Source organism: Betta splendens, chromosome 2 (assembly GCF_900634795.4).
Source record: "Betta splendens chromosome 2, fBetSpl5.4, whole genome shotgun sequence".
Classification (NCBI taxonomy): domain Eukaryota; kingdom Metazoa; phylum Chordata; class Actinopteri; order Anabantiformes; family Osphronemidae; genus Betta; species Betta splendens.
The window spans coordinates 25,026,920-25,054,009 of NC_040882.2; the positions used below are offsets into that span (position 1 = coordinate 25,026,920).

The window sequence follows — 27,090 nt, forward strand, 5'->3', positions numbered from 1 at the left end:
AGTGCGAGCATCTTAAATGTGCTTAAAAGCGTTGCCGTCATCATGTTATGCAAATGAGAGAAGCTAAAGTGAAAACAAAATTGAACCAAAAAAGCAAAAGGTTTTAGCATTTTCTGTCCCATTTTGTTTCACTTAACTCTAATCAAGGAAGGAAAATCTAAACAAACATCTGTAGCCTTTAAACACACATGCACGTAATATATATATATATATAACATGGAGCTGTGCATATAATGAATAATTAAAACAAATTAAACATTCTATAAACCAGCCATTTGAGTAAAAGGACAAGAAAAAGAAAAAGCACCGTTGTGGTTCAGACAATAGAGGGAGCAGTTGATTTACACTTGAAAGCAGCTACGCTCACATCTGGACGACGCAGCAGCTGCAGCGCTGTGCTGCTGGATCTACCGCCATGCGAGGCTTTGTTATCTGACGCACGTGGTCCCATCGGTTCTGAGTGAGCAGTGTTTAGATCAGAACCACTCTGCCTTTGAGCGGCTGGACGCTATGCAAAACATAGATTGTACAACAAAGATTAATGGCTCTTGGCAAAATAGAACAACGTAAACAACAGAGTGCAGAAGCCTTTTTCCCCTCACAATGCAACACAGCCCCTACTTCACTACCTGCACTAGAAGTCCAGATTAGAAAATATCTGACACTTTTATGTCTGCACAACTTTAACAAACAGACATGAGACCAAAAAGCCTCTGCCACTGCTGCACACGCATTTGTCTAAATTACACCAGATCCAGCCACGATTCAAGTAAATCAGCATCTAGACGGGTCCAGTATCTTCAGACTGGTTTCACATCACATGTCACAGTGGTTCTCTCAATGAGTCACAGCGACCTTGAGAAACACCTGCAGGTTTAAAGAGCTGACTAATTCTGACAGACGCCCATCGACACACACACACACACACACACACACACACACACACACACACACACACACACACACACACACACACACACACACACACACACACACACACACACACACACACACACACACACACACACACACACACACGCGTGACTCCAGCCTGTTTGATGGCTGCTGGGAGCAGAGAAGAGCGTTGGTCAGCACTAAGCACTTCTCTGTATCATCTTCTTGAAACTATCTGAGAGCTGCAAGCAAAGCAGTGCTGTTAAAAAAAAAAAGGAAATGAAACGGAAAGAGTGCAGAAGAATTGTTCAAATCATTGGCAAGTCGTCAGCTCGAGACAAAATGTAACAAATGTTGAGGGGAGAAATGGCGCGAGGGGAATGGAACTGTCCACCGCAGAGAAACTGCTGCACTTATCTCGCTATAAGCACTTCTTCACTCACGCTACAATCACTCCCCGAACGTCGGCATCTCACATGGAAGCAGCTTGAAACACTGGCGACTTGTCCAAAAGCCAAGCTCACGCAGCAGATGCTCGTTTGGGGAATCCTCTGCAACCTGCTGCCTCTAATTAGAGCTCAATTAGCGGCGGCCTTCAGAGGACGGGCTGTCATGAGGCCCGTTGTCACGCTGAACGGCAGCAGCAGGGGGCGATAAAGGGCTCGCAGCCACTGTGACGGATGGACGGGACGCTCAGCGCCGGCTCCGCGCAGTCGTCCAGGCCTCCAGCATGCTCCTCCATCACCCGGCTCCAGCCGGGACCTGGGCCACAGGGCCACAGGGCCACAGGGCCACAGGGCCACAGGGCCACAGGGCCACTGACCTCCAGGGCCACTTCATCTCCCTTGCAATGGAAGAGACACAAAAGCATAAAATCCCCAGCAGCTCAGACACTTTTATGTTCATGAGAGCCCAGCGTGTGTGGATCCGCTGTGTGTTCCTCACTATATCTGCCCCAATAGAATGCACTGGACACTCAGGCAGCGTGACTCAGCGCCGCTGCAGCGATGCATCCAAGCACAGACGTTTCCTCAAGCCGTAATAAAAACAGAGAGGCGTCATTCGATGTCTGTGTCTGTGGCAGCGCCCTGGAGTCCGTCACGGGCCCAGCGCCACCTGTGGGTCCAGTCCGTCACGGGCCCAGCGCCACCTGTGGGTCCAGTCCGTCACGGGCCCAGCGCCACCTGTGGGTCCAGTCTGTGTCACACTTGAGCCCAGTTACAGGTCAGATCTAAGTCTGCGCGGATGCTTTGTTTCTCCCACCGGTTCCAACACAGGACCGAACGAGCAGCATCCACTGAATCATAGCACCTCACGCGCGATTCATCTCCAAACCACAGAACCTAATAAACCGTGCACACTATGATACGGTGTCATTCCAAGGTGCAAATCTTGCTGAGTAAGCAAACCAGCTGCTGGATGAAAACCTACAGTAATTGAATGTTCCTTTGGACGAGAGCAGCACAGCGGCAATAAACATCCTCCTCTCATCACCCGGTGGTAAAATTGTCGGTACCACATTATTCCACATGTTCTCCGGCCCGGTTGAAATCTGCTGGGGGGGGGCAGCAGTCTGGGCTTCTTCATAAGAAATAGTGGCTCTTAAATGTATTATTATTAATATGCACAGTTTAATCAGCCGCTCTGTTTCACTGGCGCAGCAGTGGTCGCCACACCGAATTTTAATGAGGCTTTTATAGAAACGCTGCTCAGCTGGACGTTAAAAAAGCCCAGAGGTTTAAGAGAAAGATCCTTCATCTCAGCCTGGTGTTAAAAGAAAAATTATAATTGTGCAATTTGTACAAATTAAATGTTTTACACTAATATCAATAATGATACGTTCCGTCTTACTTGGTTTTGTGCCTGTGCATGGATCTTTATGAACTTTATGGGAACATCTCATGCATTTTTAAAATCATTATCTCACCTTTTGAGCCTCTTTCTCACCTCAGGCTGAGAAACGCGCTCTAAGGACTCAACCCGGCGCCATTTGCGCGTCTCACGCTGACTTCAATCAGAGCAAACACACGCTGACTTCAGACAGAACAAACTAAGAGCTCTCGGCCAGAGGGAAATACTGCAGCCACATACACAACAGTGGCTGACGCGTTTGTAGCTAAACATCACTGGGGGACGCGGGCGGGACAGGACTCATCCTGTGGATCCTCGGTCCAATCTGTGTCCTGAGGCTCAGGAGATCGAGTATTTGTCACTTCGCTTCTTCTCCTGAGGTTTAATGCCGGTGGCTGGAACACTGCAGCTCTGTGTGTGAGTGGGAGAAACCTGTAGAAGGTTGCATTCCACCCATACTGCTTATTTACTTCTTCTAACAGAAATAAAGTGAGCCATCAGCCAGAACCAGCTGATTCGGACCCTTACATAAACAACCTTGGGTTCATTCATTCATCGCCTCCCTCTGGGCGGGTCCCATGTAGAAGCTATTAGGCTGCGTCTGATGACAGCCTCATTGACACAGTTAGTGTTCCAGCTGTCAGTGCTGCTGATGAGCCAGCGCCGCAGCCCCACCCGGCTCCATTAATGGAGCAGCGAGCGGACGGGAAACCCTGTCCCCGTGGGGAAACGGCCGTCTCGTCACGCACGGCGGCCGGTAACCGGACGCCGCGCGTGCCGGCGGCTACGGTGACACGCGCGGCGCCGCTCTCTTACGTTTCCTCCTCAGAGATCGCGTGTCAGCGCTGAGGAGCTGCTGCGCGGGTTCCGTCACGGCTCATCCGAGGGGCCGCGAGAGCCAGATATGAGAGGCCAACAGCGGATTCAGGTTGTTACTATCGGCCCATCTGGAAAAACGAAGGGGGGCGGTGGAATTAAAATGTAAATAGCTGCAGTGCGAAAGCAGATAAGAGCAGGAATCCTTGACGAGACTGTTTACTGTCTAATTTACCAGGCGAGTTTGAGCCAACAGCTTCGGGCCGTGAATCCTGTTGCTGAGGAGCAGCCGTCATCGTCGCGCATTAAGCACTTCTTGTGGTTCCCTGGATCTCGACTCCTGCAACTAGGAGCCGATGGATGCGTACGATGAACCAGGCTTTTCACACATCAACCAGCCTCTCGGAGGGTTTGAGGCCGTACGGATTTATGCAAACCGGACGCCTGCAGCTCTAAAACGATCTCTCATTACTGTGTAATGTCTTTGCGTTCTGCAGTCACGGCTCCAATGCGCCCACTCTGCAAAGTCGCAGAGCTGGAGTTCAGTCCTGCGACTAATTCAGTCCACACACTACGCGATGACTGACGCAAAACTGATTAATGCTGCTGTTGTCTCTTAACTTGCTGAGACAAAAGAAAAGTCGATGGCTTCTCTTCCTCACACGCTGCAACGAGACAGTCAATAACGCTGGAGGTGGAGGGAACGTGGTGCTACTCATCATTACCCCGTTCGCAAAATCATTATCCAGTTTTCAGACAGAAACCTGAAAACAGACGTGGAAAAATCGCCTTTTCTCCCGCTTTCATCGGCATCAGATGCGACGCCGCCTTCCCAGCATGCCCGGCGCAGGCACGCACTGCTGGGAAGCACAGGAGCCCATTCATATTCATGCTGCTACCAAACTATGTTGAGGAGTGGTGCACAAAGTAAAGCTGCTGAATATTTCCATGTGAAGGAATAATGCAGCCACGTAAACATGGGCCTCGGCTTGACTGGAAGGAGACGGAGGGAAAACGGGGGAGTTGCTTAAAGCGGAGGCAGCGACGTGGTACAGAAAGAAATTAATCTTTTACTGTACACATTTTAGGCAATTAGTAAACTGCCAAAGCATGAAAATCCAATTACTTTTGCTCGTGCCTGGTGCTATAGTTACATCACAGTGGGGCCGCGCCATGAATCGTTTTAAAATCAGTCTTTTTCTGCAGCGTTGGCTTCGGGAGCTGCTGCGTCAAAGCTGATCCTCTGCAGCTCCGTCTCAGCTCAACACGTGTTCACGGGTTCACACTAACCTTTAAACCCCTTAAACTCGAACCTGACCCCCAACGCACCGCAGCCGTTACTGAGACCAGCTCGCCCACGGATAGATCTAGGTTAAGTTGCTCCTCATGAAACTTACATGAGGTCAACCTGACAGTCAGAAACGTCCGTCTAAATAATGCATCGCTGGGTAAATAGTGAGCTGTGACGGTGCAGCGGACGTCCGACCCGGAGCCTTTTCCCCTCAAGGACGGCAGTTAATGGTAAAGACGTGTTGAGTGGACGAGGCTGCTGCCGATTGATGCAGACGGGCTCTTAATGCGATGCCAGGAATGAGTCCGGACCTCCATCGATGCAGTCACGGCCCATTGATAATCCATATGTGGATAAAGGAGGACAATTAGAAAAGAGACGAGCGCTGCTCGTTTGTCAGTCGGACGCATGAGGATCGTTTAACGAGAGCACTGGACCGGGACCTCGGGGGCGGGGGGTCGGTCCCAGCTCCATACCTGTTATTGGCCTGAGCACAGAAGAGCAGGTTCACTGAGGGAAACACAAGTAAGACACAAACCAGCAATAAATAAAGAAAAGCTACTGAAAAGCAGAGAGACGTCTCTGGGCGAATAATGAAGCATCCACATGGTGTTGAGCACTGCTTGTCAGACAGTGGCTGCAGTTCTACACGCTTCCATCCACACACAGTGGTGCTGCCTTCAGGTTCCCCGCTCCCTTTGAGCTTCCGCCCACCGACTGTACGACTCGCCACAACCACAGCACACGAACCCACTGCAGCATCTCTGCACTGACCTGAGGGGGGGCTTCGCTCCCAACCGGGGAACAACGACTCACACACACGCTCACCGCTTCCAGTTTGACACCACCGCCTGCAACCAGCCGCTGCGAGAAGTCACGGCAGGAAATTCAATTCCGCTCGTTCGCAGGAGTCAATTACAGTAAAAAGGCGTTTGCAGGTTCACAAACTGCAGCGCGTGCTGTTTGGCTGGCGTTCGTCACAGCAGCGCAGGCGGTAATGTGTTCACACACACACGCACGCACGCACGCACGCACGCACGCACACACACACACACACACACACACACACACACACACACACACACACACACACGCACACACACGCACGCACACACACACGCACACACACACACACACACACACACACACACACGCACACACACGCACGCACACACGCACGCACACACACACGCACACACACACGCGCACACACACACACACACACTGAGGACCTCCATTGACACAATGCCTTTAATGCCTCTAATCTGAACCAATCAATAACCTTAGCCCTAAAATCACATGTGAACCCTCAACCAGGCCTTTACAGTTGTGGGGCCTCCATCATCATCATCTCAGGACCAGAGGAATGAGCCTGTCTGAGGTCAGAGGAACCGGCGCATCATTCTGCTACTGTTCATGTTATGTTCCTAAACTCTCCTCCATCTAGTGTTGAGGAAAACAAACACGAGCCTCGAGTCGCAGCCGACGCACAGACGTTTGCTCACAGCGTGACGGCAATTTGAATTCTCCTCAGCCTCATAATGTTCTGTGAGCAGACTCTTACACTGGAGGAGTCCCCGTGGCTGTCAGACGTCTGAGCCTCTGAAGGGTCCTCCAGACGCCCTGAAGCCACGCAGCAGCGAGGGTTAACGCCCCCGGTCCACAGTCACCGCTCTGTATCCGAGCTCAGGTCAATGGGCAATCGATGAATTCCCTTTTCCTCCATCTTCACAGCTGAGCAACAGAAATTGACCAAATCCACTAGAGAACGAGCCTGAACGGAGCAGGATTCGGTCACCGAGCCGTGTGAAGTCAATTAGCTGGTTTCAATGTCTCAGACACTGTTAAATACAAAGGAAGGCGGATTTGGACCAAAGTCTCCATGGGAAACTCGGAGCTTTCTAAACGGCTCATACTGTACATTATACTGTAAAAACACATCCTCATCCTGAGACAAAGCTCAGAACCAGATCCCATTGAAGCAGTTTGTGCTGACTGTGGCTGAATTAGTGAATGCGCCGCTTTGTTCTGAACATGAATGCGACTGTGTTTGTCTCAGACCCAGTGTTCACAACAGCCCTGGCTGCTGTGGCCCATTCCACCAGGCACATGTGCTGCCACAGCCCACGCACGCACGCACGCGTCCCTCTTCAAATGGAAGTATGTTTTGCACTCTGCTGTCAAAACACCGGCAGCGGCGCCGACGCGGTGACACGGACCCACTCACATCCAGTAAAAGCTGGACCGGAGCCTCTGCGGTCAGGAATTAAGGCCCCGACAGCCCCGGGTTCTCTGAGGAAATAACAGGCGGACGCACGGAGCAGCAACACGTGAATCAACTCTCCATCACTTCCTGTGTGTGGCAGCGCATCGGCGCCGGGAGGATCCGACTTGCAAAGCGGGGCCAATCAGTATTAGCATAGGTTGAAGCCATACTGGGCTCATAAAACAGCGGTGGGCAATCAGCGGGCAGCACGCGACCCGACTGCAGAGCGGTGCCGCTCGGCCGCTGCCTGTGGGTGGGCGGTAGCGGTCCAATGCTCGGTCCGACACATGGAAAGTACCGCTCAGGCTCATTATTACTCAGCTTAAACACGCAGGCAGGGAGTCTGGTTCAGCTCGGCCCAGTTTGTAGCAGTCAGATCCAGAAAGCGTTGATCATTTGACTGAAGGATAAGTAATAGTGGGAACCGATGGCCTCCGGGGCCCAATTTGTCTGGTTGTCAGAGGAGAACCGGGCCTCAGAGCTGCGTGTGGGGCGGCCGGCGCTCTCCCGACGGACCTCCTCCTCAGTGTGTTCTCCTGGACGCGCGTTACCATGCGACACGACACTAATGGTTCATAATGAGGCCTCTTTAGTCGGAGTCTGTGTTTGTGGCGGGGGGAGTTAAGAGAGCAGCACTTCAGCCGTGACTCACCCAGAGGAGCTTTCATTTCAAATGCTATTGAAGCAAAGATGGAGCCACTGAAAGTGCATTTCCATGTGTGAACACAACGATCCGCTCCTGGTGCATTTATCACTCCGTGATGCCAACGTTTAACACACTGACCCAGCACATTGCTGGATCCGCACAAGCTGCAAAACCCAAGCAGCAGAAGAAGAATCCCTCAGGCCGGTGGAGCTGAAAGCCCATTTCTCCTGTGTAATGGCGTCCTCCATTAAACACCGTGACGTCTGCGAAGCAGAGAGGACACACACAGCAGCCACAGAGCAGAGCCCGGGCGACCTGCAACCGTGTCCGTTTCTATTTACCACCGCGTCCAGGCTGCTCACATGACAGCTGGGACTCATTCCACAAGCCTTGAGGACAATGGACGGATGTGAGGTGGCTTTAAAAGCAGCAGCTGACATTTGAGGGAAATCATGATGCTGCAAAAAAGGCAAAGTTCACATATATGTGTTCTGAATCCCAGTAGATTATAATTAATTCGCTGCTGAGCTCTTAATCTGGTTAAATAGAGAATGTGTGCCAAGGTATGAAATTGGGTAAGAACTGAGATTTAACCAGCTGCTAACGAATACCCTCCTTTCTTTATAACCTCATCAAAGCCGAGCGTCTGATTACGGAGATAAACCCAACATGGAACAAGGCAGAGAAATCCAGCCTCTTATGAGCTGAAACCACACACCACTACTCCGGCATGACAGACAATATCCGCCTCCCCCACCAGGGTTTTGTCTTTGATGGCACTTTCCATCAGCACATTGTGGAGTGCACTGCTTCAGCTGCAGCCACTCAGGGAGTCACAGCTTCCAACGACGAGTCAGAAAAGTTGAGGTGTAATAAAACCCATGAAGGTGGGAGAAGTTAAAACTTGGGATTATGGGTAAAACAGATTAAGCCCAGGCTGATTTAATTACAGCAGAGCTAATATTTACACCGCAGACACATGCATAAATGGATGTAATACACGGGACTGCAGACGTTTGTTGAAAAGCTGCTGCAGGCTGGACGGCCTTCATTTAAAAGAGTGAGGAGGCAAAACAATGTTGGAGAGGAAGAGATGAAGCCGCATGCTGGGATGTGATGGCGGTGAGGAATACACCTGAGCTCCTATTTGCTGGGAGCCCCGCTGCTCCAGCCCAATCAGATGTCTTTTAATGTCTCTTCTGTGGCGGCGTCCGGCGGCTGCTTGTTTGTTTTAGATGAGGCCGAGCGCCCGTGTGCACACGCGTGTTCGGAGCGAGGCCTCTCGTACGATTACACAGTTAATCACACGTCACACGCTGGACGTTCGTTTCCTACCGCACCGCAGGACCTCAGGCTAATTCATCCGACATCAGCCGCCAGAAAGAAGCTGAGCAGGATGCGTCGCAACCAGAGTCATCAGTTATAGAAAATAATCTCCACGTGTGCTCTGCGTTCATAAAAACAGAAGAATTATGGACACAAACACAACCAAGTTTCTACTTTGTCTGTTAAATGGAGCCGGTCCCCACTCGATAAACAGAGACGCAGCCTGATCTATTTGGATGAACTGGAATATAAATGAAGTTACGGCCATGAATAAAAGTCAGATGACGGCTGGTGGGAAGCTACAATCCTTTAATATGACTATAAACCTCCTGAACCAAGCCTGAAGGCCTGTTTGTACCAAAGCAGCAGAGTTCTGCATTCAGACGTGCCGTTTGTACAGAAACACCTCCATTCGCGTTTGACTGAGTTCTACACAGAGCGAGCCTCGCTCTGTAGAGCTAAGATCCACATTACTGTACACTTAGGACTGTGTTCCTGTCATCGTCAGGGGGAGAATTGAGCTAAAAGCAGCTATTAGCGGAGTTGTGTCCAGCCTCAGCCTCGCTCTGTCTCTGTCTGTTTGATTGGCTCATGCAGCGACGGCCGCCCCACAGGAGCGCGTTTCTGGGTCATTCCCCGCCATGAAGTGATACACTTCATACAGGACCCAAATGGGAAGACTGGAAGCCAATATTGCTTTGTCTGCATCTCTATTTCCAGCGCTGACGCTCCATCTCCACTTCATTTACTCCAGCAACGCTCCGATTGCTCTTTTTCTCCCAGCAAACAGGAAGCTCCTCTTATCGTCCGTTTCTCGGACTGAACAAGAGGCCGCGACTGCTACTTGTGCACGTGTGTAGACTGAGCTGCTGTTGTGATATTGGTGCAGTCCTGAACCCGCCTTCATGGACTGCACTGCAGCAAAAAGCCCAACGCGGCCCCAGAAGGACATCGATGACTGTCACAGGTTAAGCTGTAAATCTCTTCCTGTTTACACGGTGCTCAGGCTGCTGCAGCCGAACTGACAGGCCCGGGTTTGACCTGATGGGACGCGGTCCAGCTCACGTCATGTTTCTGGGTTACAAATGTGCAAATGCTGTTGCTGTCAGCTCTCGTCACCACCTTGGAGAAACTTAGAGTAAAGAAAGTGCGGCGCTGTTTAGTACAGAGGGAACTAATGGCTGGTGGCGGCTTAGCATCAACACAGCTAATGTATATTGGATCCTTTTTAGGGTAATGGCTTTGTTTTGGTTCTCAAAAGCCCAAATGAAATTAGCTACTTTGAAGAAAAAAACCCATATTAATTAATCTTTAAACTCCAGAGTGGAAGCGCAGCCACCTCCTGACTCACTTCCTGTTAATAACGCTGTACTGCACAGTAACATTATTCATGCAGCACTAAATCGAAGCAAACTAATCATTAAAAAATACAATTCCATCAAACAACTGCGAATTAGTTCCAGTAATTTGACTCTATATCAACTAAATAACAAATCGGGGGGGATTGGCTCAGATCTCCTATTCTGAGACCACAACAGAATCCGGAGGAGAAATACTGCAGCGTGATCCATCCTCATTAGGTCCAGACCCAGCGTATCAATCAGGTTCAGCCCGTGGAGCGCTGCTGCGGCGCGTGGAGCAGCCGGGCCTGCTGGGAGTCTGGGGTCCTGCACCGCGGCAAACACGGACCTCTCCTCCCCTCTGTTGCTTTGCATTTAAATTGGCTGCGTGGCGGCGCCGGCGGCCCGTGGAAAACGCAGGCGACTGAGCTGAGATCCTAGATGGCAGCTGGCGTCCTTATGCGTCAACCTGCTGAGGGGCAGCGCGGCACCTGAAGGCAGCAGCGCCGCTCCGGTACCTGAGAACATCTGTACCGTAGAGCACTGAAGCTGCTCTGATGACGGAGGAACAACCCGGACGCAGCAGACGCCGCCTCCACCGTCCCGTCAGCTGATTAATGTCTCCTGATGAAGCCATTCACACGCCTTTGTTATTGTCTCCTGGTGCCGTTACACAGTCCTGTTTCCCGCCGCCTGCTGCCGACACAGAACTTAGCCAGGTGAGCGATGGGGCCGGGTCTGGATCTGTCTGCAGGGTGATGGAGAGGAGGCTCCATTTTCTGCATGAGCGACGCAACGAGCTCTGCCCCAGAATGAGTGACTGCACGGCTTTAGAGAAAAGGGCGCTGATGAGGGGACGAGTCCGGGTTCAGCGTGGGCCCGAACGCAAGCGGCCGTGCTCCACAAACACCGGCAGAGTGTCTCCATAGGCTCAGCTGCACTGGGGTCAGTCCTCCCCATGAACACTCCACACGACCGCTCTCTCGTGACCAGCGACGACTTTTACTCAATGACACACAAACCTGCACCACAGCGACAGAAGCTAAACAGGGAGTAATTAAGAAGGAAACACTGCCCGCTCCACCCTGATGCACGATGCTTACTCACACTGGACACTTCATTTACTCTGTGGCCGGAACAAAGTGTCCTCAGGGATTAGAGCTTTATTATTACCTGTCTAACAATTTGACCCAAACATGCATCAAATCCATGTTTGCTCTCACTTCCCCTTGTTTTACTGCCTCCGTTTAGCCAACTGCTTGGCATTGTGCTCACTCCTCAGTTTTTTTATGTTCAACCAATCAGGAGCAACGATTCCTATGAGACCGCAGCAGGTGAAGCCTCAGTGTTTTATTTTTCCTTTCTACATCTTCGTAACCTGCACCACTGCAAATATGGATTGTGCACAATTCTTTCGGGTTTAGTTTTGGTCGGTTCCTGCGTTCCCCTGAGCCTCCACACAGACCCTGACAGGTGCATCCTCCCTTTGCAGACAGGGAGCCGTGGTCCCAGTAATTGCCAGCTAACGACGCATGGAGAGGACGCCGTGACTGGGATCTGCTCTTTCTAGAGACAGCGTCGCCAACAGCAGCAGGCAGCATTTGAGACAAAGAGCCTCAGCAGCATCTTCAAATTAAGTGACTACAAGCGGGAAAAGAGGGAAAAATGAGGATGCAAATCTGGAACGAGAAGTGAAGCCTTTTAATTTAAAGGAACAATAGAATAGAGCACTTGAGGGGAAGTCAGAGCAGCTCCTTCCTTAGGGGATCATAACAAAGAGCAAGGAAAACAATTCACCAAACAAATTAGGGTTCCTCTACAGTCTGCATTCTTAAAGGGCACCGTCTGGTTCTGGCAGGACTTTAGTTCCGCTCAGCTCCGGTCCACGGTCCCTCCATCCTCCTTGGATCCAGCTTCGCGTTTGTTTTGCGATACCAACCTGGGAGATGGATTTCCTGCTGGATGCGGTGAGCGCGGCGATGCCTCATCCACGGCAGCGCCAGTTCCGCCCTAAAGCACTAAAAATAACCGGCCATTCCTTCCACCTCACCGGGTCTCTCGTTTACAAACATTAGCGCAAGTGGGAAAAACTGATTACAGGGGCGGCGGCGGCGGGTTCAAGCGGACGGCGGCTAATATGGAACGTAAACACGGAGACACGAGAGGAGACGCAGCCTGAAGGCGAAGGCAGACGACACCAGCAATAGAAATAACCATTTCATGTCCACGTGACATCATTAATTCTGTTACAGGTCCAAACGCTAGAGTTTACGAGCTAGCTTAGATCAGCTGACGCCTGCTCAGCTGGTGGAAACAGCTGCACGCTGTAAAAGGTGAATCTATCAAATAGAGCAAAATCCCCAGACACACAGTGATTTACTCACTCTGAGGTGACACACTCATCATTATCTAATTATTAATTTAAAATCCAGTAATTAACAGTCACATGTAGCTGTAGGGCTGCCGCCCAAAAAAAGCTAAATGTGGGATCAGTGACAGCACTGACATATAGTCACGAAGCTGTAGCCAACTAGATGGTAAACATTACGTTCCACCACAGCGAGCACAGTCTCTCCTGCAGCACTTGAACAGGCCGTCACTCGTCTTCCGTCAGGCTGCGGTTTAACTACGACCCAGTGGGCCGGAGAATCGGGCCGTCAGAGGAGCCACGGAGCAGAAAAAGACGGGGCCGGGTGGAGGCTGCCGGGCGGCGGTGGCGCTCGGACGCCGGGGGTTGGTTTCTGCACAGCCAGCGAACCCTGGGACGGGGGTCAGCATGAGGTCGGGACGCGAGGTCAGAACCAGGCTGCTGCCGAATGAAACCGAAGCCGGTTCCGGTCTTTCCACCGCGTAAGGAGCTCAATGCTCCGGGCTTTGTTTTTTTATTATGGGTCTAAATGAGCAACACAGCCTACGGATAAATAGGTGCACGTTTGCCCTTTTTCTTTACTTTGCGGGTGAAGATAAAAAAAAACAACGTACAACTAAAACCAAACTCTAATCAAGTGATCAAATCAGAGCATGAAGCCGAACATCCGACTTCAGCCTGCGACGCTTTGCCTTTCAGGTGAGTCGACAGATGCCCGTTAGTTCACTGGGTGTGAAGGGAAACATTATGCAACACGTGAAGCCATCTGTTACGTGATGGAGAAGAAGCTAAACGCTGCCTTCATTTGTTTGTTGATACAGAGGAAGAGCCCCACAGCTCTGTTACCTTCATGTTACGCTAACGCTGCTGGAAACCGCAGCCAACACAGACGCCGATGCCGACACAAGCCAGACCTGCGAGGCATCAAATATTCAGCGCGCGGTCAGGGATTCGGCCTCGCGGGACAGGTGGAACATGACCTGATAATAGACGCAGGACAACAAAGATGGGCCCTCGCACGACTGAGCAGCCCACACTCACAGGCTGAAGAGTCAGAACAGCGGCCGATGAGGGAGAAACCGGCCCAGCGTCGCCACAGGCGCCTGTTTAACTCTGAATCATTGCATTTGATGTCTGTCGGGTCTTAAACTTCTCACGGGAACGTGTCTCTCGATGACGTGTAAATAAACTGAGCTGAAGTAGAAGCTAGAGACGAGCAGCGCAAGTGAAAACCAAAGGCGCGAGTGTGGATTTCAGCAGGAACGGACCGCGTGTCTGTCACTGCGGTCCGGTCCTACAAACAGAACAGGTCTCTACTGAGTGAAGTCGGATCCACTGGACTCCCAGCGAGTGGAACGGAGGCGCGGCTGAGAAACAAACAAGCCAAACCCCATCTTATGAGAGAGGAAAGGAAAAAGCCTGCTTGACATTTACAGTTCTTCAGCCCCGTGCACCCAGAACCGCTCCATTACGACAACACAGCGGCACCGCAATGAATCTGTGAACCCAGAATGAGCAACTCAAATCAATAAACGTTGTTTGGGACGCGGCGAACGGCGCGTGAGGCCCGGCAGAGCTGAGCCCTGAGGAGCGCGTGTCAGCTGCAGTGGGTGCTGTGATGCAGCGATGGGGAGAGGATCTCCCCGGGGGATACGACCCTCAGGCTCCTCTCGGATCCTCCATTACACTGATCCTCCCGGCTCGCGAGTCTGTGCTGGAAAACTTTGCGCTGCTCTTCCCACTCGAGATGTGCTGACGCGGCGCTTTCTGATTTATAACCCGGGAGCCTCGGCGTCACCGGCTCGTCTCCCCTCCTTCCTCCCGCTACAGCAGGAAAATTTAAGGCTCGCTGGGCAGCGGCGGCGGCATGAATATGAATTACGGCTGAATTATGGATTATGGCAGATGCATCTCAAAAAGTGGCCGCGCAGATGCAGTAGGTTCTGAACAATAACGAAGAGGATATTTTGTGCTATAGTGTAACTTGCCCTTTCCTCACATCCTGCTCATCTCCACAGGGAAAAAGCCTGTGTAACAAAATCCACTGGTGACATTACAGATGTGATGTACGGCCACATCTGCCGGAGCCGCTGTGCTCCGTCACACACATTACCCTCGACCTACACAACGCGTTTGCTCTGGCCTTGGCAGCGGAGTGATCAATGAAGCAATGACTGTGAGCCTGTTCTAGGACAATAAACATCTTAATTAAAATCTCATGGTCTGCAAACTGACCACATCTATCACTCTCCTACCCAGGTCACACACATGCTCCTGAGCCAGCCTCCATTTGTACTAATCTGCAGCACAGGCCGAACCAGATGAGCTAATGTGCTCCGTTTACATGAAAACGGATGTGCTCCGGTGGAAGTTGCCTGATAAATGGCCGGTAATAGCTTTACAACTGAATACATCTGTACAGGTCTGTAGAAAACAACTTCCAGCGTACAGTAAGTTAAAGGCACATAAAGTCCACGTAGAGTCTTAATCCACAGAGACTGTTAATGTTCATATTTCATTCATCAGGGACTCGGAGGAAAACACACACCCTGTTTATGCATTCAGCCAAATGATTCGCTGCATTAAGTCATCAAGAACACGTTCCTCCGCCTCAGCCCCTGTGCAGTAATTGAGTTCAGTCCAAAGGGAAATATGCGCAGCCATGTATTTAATATGATCAATAAATAAGCATAGCCACTAATAGAAACAATTTGCTGCAGCCTTTTATTAAGCTGCAACGATAATAGAACGCTACGTCTCAACAAGCAGAACTCGGTGGCGACTGGAGGACATTACTCCTCGACGCATCGTAATCACGTTACCGCCGAGCGGGAATTACATTGTGACGTGAGGCCCTGCAGGTAGCTATAGAAACCGGGGAGGAGCAGCGAACTGGTTTCTCCCACAGGCCGAGCCTGATTGGAAGCTTGGAATCGTCACCTTCTATATAGGAGCCTGATGATGGGGCCGGTGCTCTATAGCTGCCCCCCCCCCCACTCCTCCCGCTCCGTCTGAGGTCAAGGAGACTCTAAAAAGTGGGACACGGCCGCACCAAAACGCTCCCTCAGAGAATTTTAAAAGCCTTGAACTGATATTGCTACAATGCAGCGCAGAAGGAGAGGGAGGAGGTTGAAAGTCATTAGCAGGTTGGCGTCGCATCACACTGGAAGTTGGCACCGTCTCACTCGTGCAAGGTGATAATCAAACCCTCAAAGACGCGAGGACGGAAGCGCCTCAGCTCATACAGGAAACAATGCGCCGTGGCCCCACAGTCTGCGTCATGCACTCAAACCGTCTGCCACCGCGTGCCAGCGATGAGCGAGCGCCGGTCACCCTTATCTCACGCCTCCACGCGTTAATCTGCCCCTAATCCACCCTCATCCCAGGTTTACGCTGTTAAACCCCCTGATTCATGCCTTGTTTTAAAAAAAAGAGCTGTTTGCGCTGTTGTGTCTTTGCAGCGTGAAGCAGGTGCAGAAATAGTGATGAATAATTCTGTGTGAAAACAGGATGACACGGCGGCAACCTGCTCAAACACGCTGGTTTCTGAGTCTAATAACAAACGCACCTGGAACCTGCACAACGTCTGATGGTCACAAATTCAAGCCACTCTGGAAAAACGCACAGTTCTGAAGTAGGAATGCATGAAGAAGCGTGTGCGTGCGTGCGTGCGTGCGTGCGTGCGTGCGTGCGTGCGTGCGTGCGTGCGCGCGCGCGCGCGCGTGCGTGCGTGCGTGCGTGCGTGCGTGCGTGCGTGCGTGCGTGCGTGCGTGCGTGCGTGCGTGCGTGCGTGCGTGCGTGTCAAAGGTCAAGGCTTTATCGGAACCCTGCGGCGTTGTGATGCCGCTGTGGAAGCGGAGCCTTACCGGTGTGCAGCGTCCCCGTGATGAGCCTGAACAGGTACTGTGCGAACTTGAAGATCTCCCGCTTGCACCGCTTCCTGCAGCTCATCTTCGCGACGCGGAGCTCGTCGAGGCAAAGCGCGAAAGCAGGACTCGGACTTCAGGGGGAAACTTTGGGTGACGCCCCCCTCCTGGGCTGCGTGAGCTGGACTCTGGCTGTGTCAGCGCGGCCCGGTGGTCTGTGTGGGACGGGTGGGCATGGGGGGGGGTCTCTGAGTCCAGCGGCTCCAGCGCACGGGGGCTGCGGAGTCCTCAGGTCATTAATAGTTCTCGGTCCCTTCCTCCAACTCCCTCCTCTCTTCTCCTCTGAGCCACCGCTCCCCCACTCTTCTTCTGTTACTACAGACTCTGCTGACTTTACGACACACGGCTTCTCTCTCCCTCTCTCGCGCTCTCTCGCACAGACACAACCAGACGCTCGCTCCCACAGTTGCTCTCGTAGTGCGCCTGCTGCTCACTCCACTCAGCACCATCTGTGGATGTTTCACCCTCGCTGCCGGTTGCCATGGAGGCGTGGCCTGATTGGCCCGGCACAAGGAGGAGGAGAGGAAGACGAGCGAGCGCACGGAGAGGAGGAGAGAAATGAAGGGGAATTAAGGGGGAAGCGTCCGCCTCCATGAATCAGCGGCGGCGGCGGCACATTATGAGCCGGCACATGATGTGTAATTGAATGTTAAAACAATGAGTGACGCTAATGGACTGTGTTAATGGTACGCTGCGAGCCGAGTGGCGGAGGCAGTGACAAATATACAGTCAAACCTCAGGGTGGAGGCGAAAACGCAGGCTGCTGAGACTCCTCACAACAGGTCGAGGTCGGAGGGAAGAGTGACTGACAGGCGTCGTCCTGCACGTGAGACCACACTCACACCCGAGTAGTGCTAATTGGCCCTCATCCATCACTGCCAAGCGTTCCCCTCTGCAGGAGCCCGTCACGAACCGCGTCCAAACCTGCACCAACAGCGAACGCACGTATGAAATGAAACCGGCTTCATGCTGTGACTGTGATAAAATGGGCTGGAGACGCTACAGGTCACCAGACGGAACGGCAGCTCTATTCTGGTGAATCCTCCGCGTGGAGTCTCTACAGACTCTGACCTGTTCCTGTCAGAACAACACACACACACACACACACACACACACACACACACACACACACACACACACACACACACACACACACACACACACACACACACACACACACACACACACACACACACGACTGTTTCACAGACATGAATAAAAAGCGTCTAGAAAAAACAGAGATTTCAAGGACTTGAAGTATTATGTGGAACTTCTTAGTGGGTCAGAGCAGCAGAGAAGTAGCACAGCCTCTCAATTAGGTGAATAATTTACCACATACCTGTGGGCGCCGCGGTGCAGCGGACTTGACGGACACGTTTAAAGCAACGGGGACGTTTGGAACAGCTGTGTTACTGTTCGACCACTGGCCACCGCTGGTGACACCTACTGTAGTATTCAAGATGCTTTTGGTGAGGATGTGAGGAAACAGAAGCTTTAAATGACGGCATCAGGAACAGAAGCCTATGATCAGAGGTAAAAAGTGTGAGGATGTGCAATAAAAAAGTCAGCGACACAGTGGGATGGACGAGGTGAACAGGCTGCTGCTCGCTGAAACGCACACCAACGGCAACGCAGCTGCTCAACGTGTAGCGTGAGGACAAATCAGCACATTCCACGTCCATATACAGTCAGGAAAAAGTCCCCACACGAGCCAGGTTTACATTAATGAGGACGATCAAGGCCTTAAGTGATGGGGAGGCTGAGGCCCACGGGGGGGGGGGGGGGGGGGGGGGGGGGGGGGGGGGGGGGGCTGTAAATACAGATGCTAAAGCACAAAGATGAGGTTCCTTTGAGGCGTGTCCCAAAATGAACAAGCGCAGTTCAGAATCCTCGGTGAAACCCATGAAGCCTCCTACTGTTCAGCCTCAAACTTCACTTGTGTTTCGAACCCTCGAGGTCGTGTTGCTCCTGCAGCGACGGCGGCGTAACATGAAACAGGCTCCACTCAGAGACTGTGACAGATTTATTGATCCATCTAGAAAACAATGCGTGGCCCCCCCTCAAACACGCGGCAGTAAATCGCCTCTGACGTCTGGACAACGAGCTCGTCTGTAAACGCGGGCGCCGTTCACCAGCGCGTGCTTCCGCTGTGAGACGAGCAGCGGCCGTGAAAAACCTGCCACTGAACGCCAGCCTCCAGAGAGAAGCCATAAACGTAGGACAAACGGGCCGAGTGCTGGGACAGAACCGCACGGGAGCTTTCAGAGAGAACGTGGATGATGACTCCATCAGAAAAGGTCCACTATGCTGAACATTCATTCATTCATTCATTCATTCATTCAGAGCAGGACCAAAACCTCCAGCTTTTATGTTAGACTGGAACAATTTATCTGCAGGAGAAGACGGTGCTGATACCAGTCATGGTACTGAGTATATTATTACCTCTCTAAATGATCTTAAGATTATATATAAAAAAAAAAAAAAAAATATATATATATATATATATATATATATATATATATATATACTGTATTATCTTAAATTTGTATTAGCGTTATTGAATAACACTGGAGCTACTGTACAGTATGTGCGTCATGAGAGTAGCAGCATGAAAAATTAATAAAGACTATTAACTGTTTTTTTACCAATAACAATGAGAAGGAAGCTCATTAATACATTAATGCAGTGCAAACATTTCAGGTCAAGTTGGTCAGTCGTTAGGTGGAATATCCCACGGCACCTGAACATATCACTCAGCACCAGCCTGCACCGAGCTGAGCCGCCTCCAGTAGCTGGGTTGTGACGCCAACGTGGCCTCAGCTCCCAGCAAACACCTGGCAGGTGCAAAGCAACGCCTACAGCATCTCTGCACAAACTCTGCAACACGGATTCTATGAGTTTGGGAATAATCTTTGGTTTTGCTGTGGGTTCATGCTTGAGTAAAGGGAACAAAGAGGATCTAAGTTTATTGCACTGTTTGACCAGCAGCTCTATATAAAAATCAATCCCAAGTTTTCCAAGAACCACAAAGAAAAGCACAATAGTGCAATATGGAAATTTCCTGTTAAGGACTGGGCTTTTTCTCTCTCCACCGCCAACAAATCTGCTTAGATACTGAATCAACTGACATGTGAAATCTAATCAATGGTTATAACGATCACAAAAGAAAACAAGCAAAGAAGGAGTGTAATAAAACCTGAGCTCATCAACACGAGCCGCCACGCGACAGCGCGACATTCTGCTGACTGCACAGGAAGCGGGAGGAGACAATAACTGCAGCATCACTTGTGTTTACCGCGTTCCATAGGGATAAATCCTGCGAGGCAGCCTGCATAAACACCTCCACTGCGGCTGATTCCGACATTAAGTGAAAAAATAACTGGAAACAGTAGATATACTCTGGACTCCAGGTGATGCATTCGATTTCAGATCCAACAGTTAGGACTGGGCTCTGTGCCAAGGATGCTGAGTGAATACACGACTTCATAGGCACCAAAAGGAAGGTGGTAACGTGATGCATCACTGGCAAACTCTCAGCGATGAGAGTCATGAAACAAATACACAAATAACAAGCTTTAACACTAGAACTACTAAGGGACGTACACCTTTACATATACCCCTAACTACGGCTGGGTGATCACTTGTCCGCCACGCTCCAGCTGGCACCCTGCCAAGAGCCGCTTTTGTTACGTAAAGAGGGCCATCACCGACGCACTCTGTGGGGTTGGACGCCTGGGCTCGCTGACCCTGCTGCTGCCTGCAAGGCAGAGCAGGGTTCCTACTCAGGTTCCTATGAGTCTATGAGTGACATCCACTGTTACAATGTTCAACCGCTATGTGCTTGGATTTACAACGTGAAAGGACGAGTGTCATTGTTGCGGTCTCACCGAAGGAAGCAATGAAAAACATCAACAATACAATAAGACAGTTTTGCTTCTTTGCTTATTTACAAAAAAAACTAAATAAAGTTCACACATTATTTCACTGTAACGTTACTAAAAATTGCAGAAAAGACGACAGTACACCGCTCACCCATCTAGTTTTAACAAATGTGCAATTAAAAATATAATATAAACCAAAAAACGCTTGAAAGCGTTTCGGTTTTATATTCCATTTATTTCGTTATTTCCCCTTTCACCAGTACCACATAATAAGTCATTGCAGAGCTACAGCCATGTTTCACCAGCCGCTTTTGGCAGTGAGTCATAGACGGACGTTGTTCTGCCCGCTTTCATGTAGACACGGAACTCTTCCCAGTTTTTTTAAACGTAGATTTTGTTAATTTCGTTATTCATTTACAACAACATGCAAATGCTAAAAATTACTGAAAAGATGACAGTACACCCATCTAGTTTGGGTGAACAGAAAACGCTTGAAAGCGTTTCCGTTTTATATTCCGTTTATTTGGTTATTACTCCTTTCACCTGTACCACATAAAGTCATTGCAGAGCTACAGCCATGTTCCTACAAAGTTAACCAGCTGTTTATTTCGTTATTTCCTCTTTCATGTCCGTCTGGTGAATAAAAGTGGGCGTGGCCATCCACGTCCCAGAGCGGTGACACTGGGGGAAGGGGAACGCGCATCAACACGCAGCACAAAGATCTGCGTTTCTCTGCTGCTGCAGCCTCGGCTGCGTTGGGTTGTTAGTGTCCCTTTCACCTGTACCATATGAAATGTGTTCCTACGAAGTTGATCAGCTGCTTTCAGAATCGTTTTTATTCACCGGGTTTATTTTTATTTACAAAATATAAACAGAAAACGCTTGAAACGTTTCCGTTTTATATTCCGTTTATTTAATTATTTTTATTTACAAAAAAATCCCATACACTTTGCACTGTAACGTCACTAAGAATTAGGAAAAAAGACAGTACACCCATCTAGTTTTAACAAATGTGCAATAAAAAATTTAAACAGAAAACGCTTGAAAGCGTTTCTGTTTTATATTTCCGTTTATTTCGTTATTTTCCCTTTCACCTGTACCACATAAAGTCATTGCAGAGCTACAGCCATGTTCCCAAGAGGTTCACCAGCCGCTTTCAGCGTGACACACGCATGGACGTTGTTCTGCCCGCTTTCATGTAGACACAAAACTCATCAAAGTAAAAGAGCTCAGAGCAGCATTTGCAATTACATGCATATTAATAACGAAATAAACGGAATATAAAGTAAAATGCTTTATAGAGTTTGGTGTCTACATGAAAGCGGCTGGTCAAGTTTGTCAACATGTGGCTCCAGTAAGTGGGGGAATAACGGCCCAAAGCAACAGGCTGAAAGAGGAGGCTGTGGCAGAGGAACACAGGTCTTTGTCCTGTATGCTGATGCGCCCAGCCCCCACAGTCAGCGCTTACCTTTGCTACGGGACTGATAGCCCCGCCCACTTTTATTTATCAGACAGATATGAAAGTGGGGATAACGAAATAAACGGGATGTAATGTAAAACGCTTTCAAGAATTTTGTCTACATCAAAGCGGGCAAATCACATGTGAACGTTTTAATTTTTTTGTAAATAAAAATAATGTTTGCCCTGTTCAAACCTGGCGAATAAAAACGATTCTGATAGCAGCTCAAGATCAACTTAGCAGGAACACATTTCATGTGGTAGAGGTGAAAGGGACACTAACAACCCAACGCAGCCGAGGCTGTAGCAGCAGAGAAACGCAGATCTTTGTCCTGCGTGTTGATGAGCGTTTCCCCTTCCCCCAGTGTCCCTGCTCTGTTACGTGGATGGCCACGCCCACTTTCATTCAACAGACGGACATCAAAGAGGGAATAACGAAATAAACATCTGGTTAACTTTGTAGGAACATGGTTGTAGCTCTACAATGACTTTATGTGTTACAGGTGAAAGCAGTAATAACGAAATAAACGGAATAAAAAAAACGTTTTCCAGCGTTTTCTGTTTATATTTTTTATTCCACATTTGTTAAAACTTGATGAGTGTACTGTCATCTTTTCTGTAATTTTTGATGACGTTACAGTGCAAACAATATTTGAACTAGTTTTTTTTGTGAATAAACAAAGCTTCGCCACATTTGAGAAGGATCTAAAACTGTCTTATTGTATTATTGATGATGATATCTTATTGCTTCCTTCGGTGAGACCGTAACAATGACACTCGTCCTTTCACGTTGTAAATCCAAGCACATAGCGGTTGAACATTGTAACAGTGGATGTCACTCTTAGACTCATAGGAACTGTGCATCCTTGCAGACAGGAGCAGGGTCAGCAAGCCCACGCAACCCACCACCTAGAGTGCGTCAGTGATGGCCCTCTTTACCTAACAAAGGCAGCTGTTCACAGATGATTCAGGGTCTCAGCTAGCCGAGCAGATCATTTGACCACCTTCTAGTGGGAATGGGTATATTTAGAAAACCCAGTAGTTCTAGTGTTAAATCCACACAAAGCCAAAATAGAATTGAGCACTTTTCACTCAAACCTAAAAACGCAGCAGTGAAATGACTTCATCAACAGCAGCTTTGAGACAAAGCAGCTTGGAAATGAAAGCGCGGCTTTCGCAGCCGTGGGGTTTCTCCTCCGTCTGGCTCGTGAAACCCACAGTTCTGCTCCAATTCCTCGTCTGCAAAGCACAGAGGCCGGAGGGAGGACGCTTTGTGCTTCTAATGACAGTGGTTTCAAATTTAAAAAAGCAGAAACTAAATGTAAACTTAAGGGACGACAGAGAACAGGCACAAACTGGAAACCACTACGGAGATGGAAATGAGTGCTTATATGTGATGGAGATTAAAGCAGAGCGGGAACGTCTCTGCCTTGTGTGATGTATTAGGAGCACACTGTACTGTACATACTATGGACCTAATAAAAGAGGGTATGCACTTATAGAGTGGCTCTAAAGAGCACTGTAGGAAGGAGATGCACATAAACCAGGGCGTAGAGTTGTGTGCTGCTGTCGGGAGTAAATATCGATTTTCCATTCAAGAGACATCACATTAAATGATTTAAACGTTAATATGGATGGATGGGTTCTGGAGCTGGATGGGTTCTGGAGCTGGAGCTGAATGGGTTCTGGAGCTGGAGCCGGATGGGTTCTGGAGCTGGAGCCGGATGGGTTCTGGAGCTGGAGCTGGATGGGTTCTGGAGCTGGAGCTGGAGCTGGATGGGTTCTGGAGCTGAATGGGTTCTGGAGCTGGAGCTGGATGGGTTCTGGAGCTGGAGCTGGATGGGTTCTGGAGCTGGAGCTGGATGGGTTCTGGAGCTGGATGGGTTCTGGAGCTGGAGCTGGATGGGTTCTGGAGCTGAATGGGTTCTGGAGCTGGAGCTGGATGGGTTCTGGAGCTGGAGCTGGATGGGTTCTGGAGCTGGATGGGTTCTGGAGCTGGATGGGTTCTGGATGCCGTCCGTGTCCGTCTGCACCCGCTTTGAAAAGGCCATTCTGGGGAACGGCCGCGATCCCCGGTATAAACCAGCTGACGGGACACGCGCTGAAGGCCCAGACGCCGCCCCACGTCGCTCCCGGCCGGGGCGCGTCTCCTCCGTTACTCCTGCAGAGCTCGGCCTTGGTTTTATCTACACCCAGGTATCTCACGGCGGCTATTTTGGGAAATGAAAGCTTTCCAACAAGGCGCTGATAAGGCTGACTCGCTTTATACGTCCACTCACAAAGACGGAGCCTGCGATGGAAACGCTTATTTTCTGGGAGACTTTAACTCCAAACAGGATAAACCTCCTCTTCATCCATGGATGCTGTATTTTTCCCACATTTACATTTTGATTGCACGCCCTGAAACAGTAAAAGTGACTTGCAGCCCTTTCACTGGCTCTGGTATTTATGCCTCTGCTGACTAAAGCTCCTTTCACGCTGCTCAGCTCTGATGGATTGTGGAGATCTGCTTTTTTTAATGCATTATAATTCAGCGTGATCGATATCTAATACAACTCCCAAAAGGTTACACTCACAAAAAGCAGCTTTAAGAGCTTCTTTTATTAAACCATATTTAGCTGTGATCCCAGTCCCGCTTCTATTCAGGTACTTTCAAACACAAACTGGTCACGATGGCTGCGTTGAACTTCAGGACTATAAATCCTTATGAAGAATAAAACAGCATTGTCCCTGACGCTTTGCACCTGAACGCTGCCTACAGCTGAGCAGGTGACCTTCTGTGTAATGGGCGTCCTTATCAAACAGTAAAACACGCCGTGTGCCGTATAATGGCAGGGCAACGGAGTTAATGCTAGCGGCTCCTGCAGCCTGATAATGAATGCAGGCGGCACCGCTGTGAACATGATGGAGCTATGAACGCAGCTGTACCTGTGAGGACGGAGCGGGCGCTAATTAAACAGCTAATGGGGTAACGGAGGCCAAAAAGCTGAGGGTTATTTGCTGAATGAGTATGAAGTGGATCCCTGGAGGTGATTCTGGGATATATGGTCCTTAGAGGAATGGGATGCAAAAGCAAATCAGTTCATCCTTGGGTTTAAATGAGTGTTTCTGGAGCATTGAGCCAAGTCTCTCCATGTATAACATTTGGGGTCATGACCTTAACCTTTCACCTTCACCATCGAACTGGGTCATTGCACACGTCAGTTCCCACTAACTTTCCCTGAAGCGTAATCGGCTCTGTGTTGTGTCACCTTTACAGTTTAGGGCCTTTAACTGCTTTCCTGAGTCCATTTCTGAGACGAAGGAGAGAAAGAGAAGGAGGAAATCGCAATATATCTGGGTAATGAACACATGGAGCTGGGGACAGTATTAACCTCAGCCTCATCGCTCAGGATGACTGAGCGAGGGGTCAGCGTTCGTTTTCACTGAGAGCCAAAACAATGATGGTCTGGAAAGCGTCACTGCCCCATATTCACGCTTCCGTGGCCCAGACGGGTCCTTAAATGTGGTGCCACACAGACATCATGAATCTCAAACTGTTTTCTCGAGATGACGGAGAAAATGTAAAATGTATTATGTCATTGCAGAAATGTGCACGGCATCAGAATGATGGGTGTGTACGGTTTCCTGCCTCCATCTGAAACACAGACCTAGTCCAGAACCGAATGTTGAGGTGAGGTCCATTTATTTCTTGCTGTCGATCGTGAGGACGCAGCTGCGGGTTTTCTGGAGAGAACTGCAGACTTTGTAGGTCATCGATCTTCAAAAATCTGGCCCGGCACAAATCAATCACACTACGTGCACAGAGGGGTTCTGGTTCTGTAAATGAAAACAGAGCAGGCTGAACTTTCCTCAGTGTTTCATGAGAACAAACTGTGAGGCAGAGCAGAGCCAGTAGGAGGTGAGGTCCTTGTTAACATGCTGATGAAAGCCAGGAGAGTCAAGTATCCGTGCGCATTAAGCACATCATCTCAAGCCCAGCCAGGAAAATGTTGCTTCTGTTTCATCGGACTTTTTCTCCTTGTAAAGTCCTCAAACGCCACAAAACCCGAGTTCACTGAACCAAAGAGCGGGTTGAGCATAGACAGAGCGCCAGCATTACTCCCGACACACTAAATCAATGATAAGAGCTGGAGCGAAAGCGCCCGGACCACCTCTGGCTCAGTAATAACGTGGCCCTGAGCTTTGATGGGGGGGGTTCGGTGCTAAAGCTGCAGAGGTTCAATAACTGCCACAGTTTGGGCCTGTAGCAGGTCAGGCAGCGCTGGAAGAGGCCGCGGAGGCAGGACATTCAGATAATTCTGTAGTCTGTGTGTCCAGCGTGTGTCAGTGGAGCCGGACCAACACACACACAGGTACTTATTCCTATTTCCTGTCTAGTTCCTGATAAATGACCACGTGAGCTCGGGATCAAAGAAAGAGGCTAAACGCCGGCTTTCTCCTCCCGTTACCTCGCGACACGCGTTTAACTGGAGCGCCGTCTCATAACGAGAAACGTACCTGGAGGGGACGACGAGCGCTGTTTAATTAACGACCGCATTATCAACATTTGTGCTCGTCAGATTAAATGTAAATGCCGACATGCCGTTTAGTGCGTGTAGAGGCCGCGTGGCTGCAGTCCCGTCCTCCTCCACAGGGGGCGGCTCCTGTTCAACGCAGGGCTCAGACTGCGCTCGTTAGCGAGACGCCCGTGCCCCTGCGAGACCGCACAGTGGAGTCCATTAACTGTCCTCCGCCAGCAAACCTTTAATGCACTGGCTCGTTACGCGGCGCAGCTGCTCGATGGCTTCCTCTGAACCTCTGCACGCGCGCGGACGACGCGAGTCCATCTCACGGAGCCATTTGCTGAAAGATGAGGAAAATAAAACAACTTAGTTGGAGCCCAGGGAATGAGGGAATTACACTCACCACCGTGCAGTACAAATGATCATTAGCGCTGTAATTACTGAGAGGCCATCACGTTTGAAATTCATCAGCTGAAGTGGATTGCCAGTAAGCACTCGTGGCTGCGGCACCAGGGGATCATG

At 50.0% G+C, this 27,090-nt stretch overlaps 1 protein-coding gene across 9 annotated transcripts in view; it reads right to left on the bottom strand.

Moving 5' to 3' along the window:
* kcnip4a (potassium voltage-gated channel interacting protein 4a) overlaps positions 1 to 27,090 on the bottom strand; it is a 77,549-nt gene that overhangs the window by 35,575 nt on the left and 14,884 nt on the right. Inside the window, exons 1-2 of one of the 9 annotated variants that reach the window (XM_041072827.2) lie at positions 17,460 to 17,808; positions 16,665 to 17,218 (exon numbers count right to left, since the gene is read on the bottom strand). The exons of 6 other annotated variants lie outside the window; for them this stretch is intronic. In XM_041072827.2, coding sequence (XP_040928761.1) covers positions 16,665 to 16,749 — 85 coding nt within the window. In that variant the 5' untranslated portion in view covers positions 16,750 to 17,218; positions 17,460 to 17,808. Of the gene's footprint in view, positions 1 to 16,664; positions 17,809 to 27,090 lie in introns of those variants that run through there. 2 more of the 9 variants (XM_029143289.3, XM_029143299.3) reach the window with 2 other exon arrangements.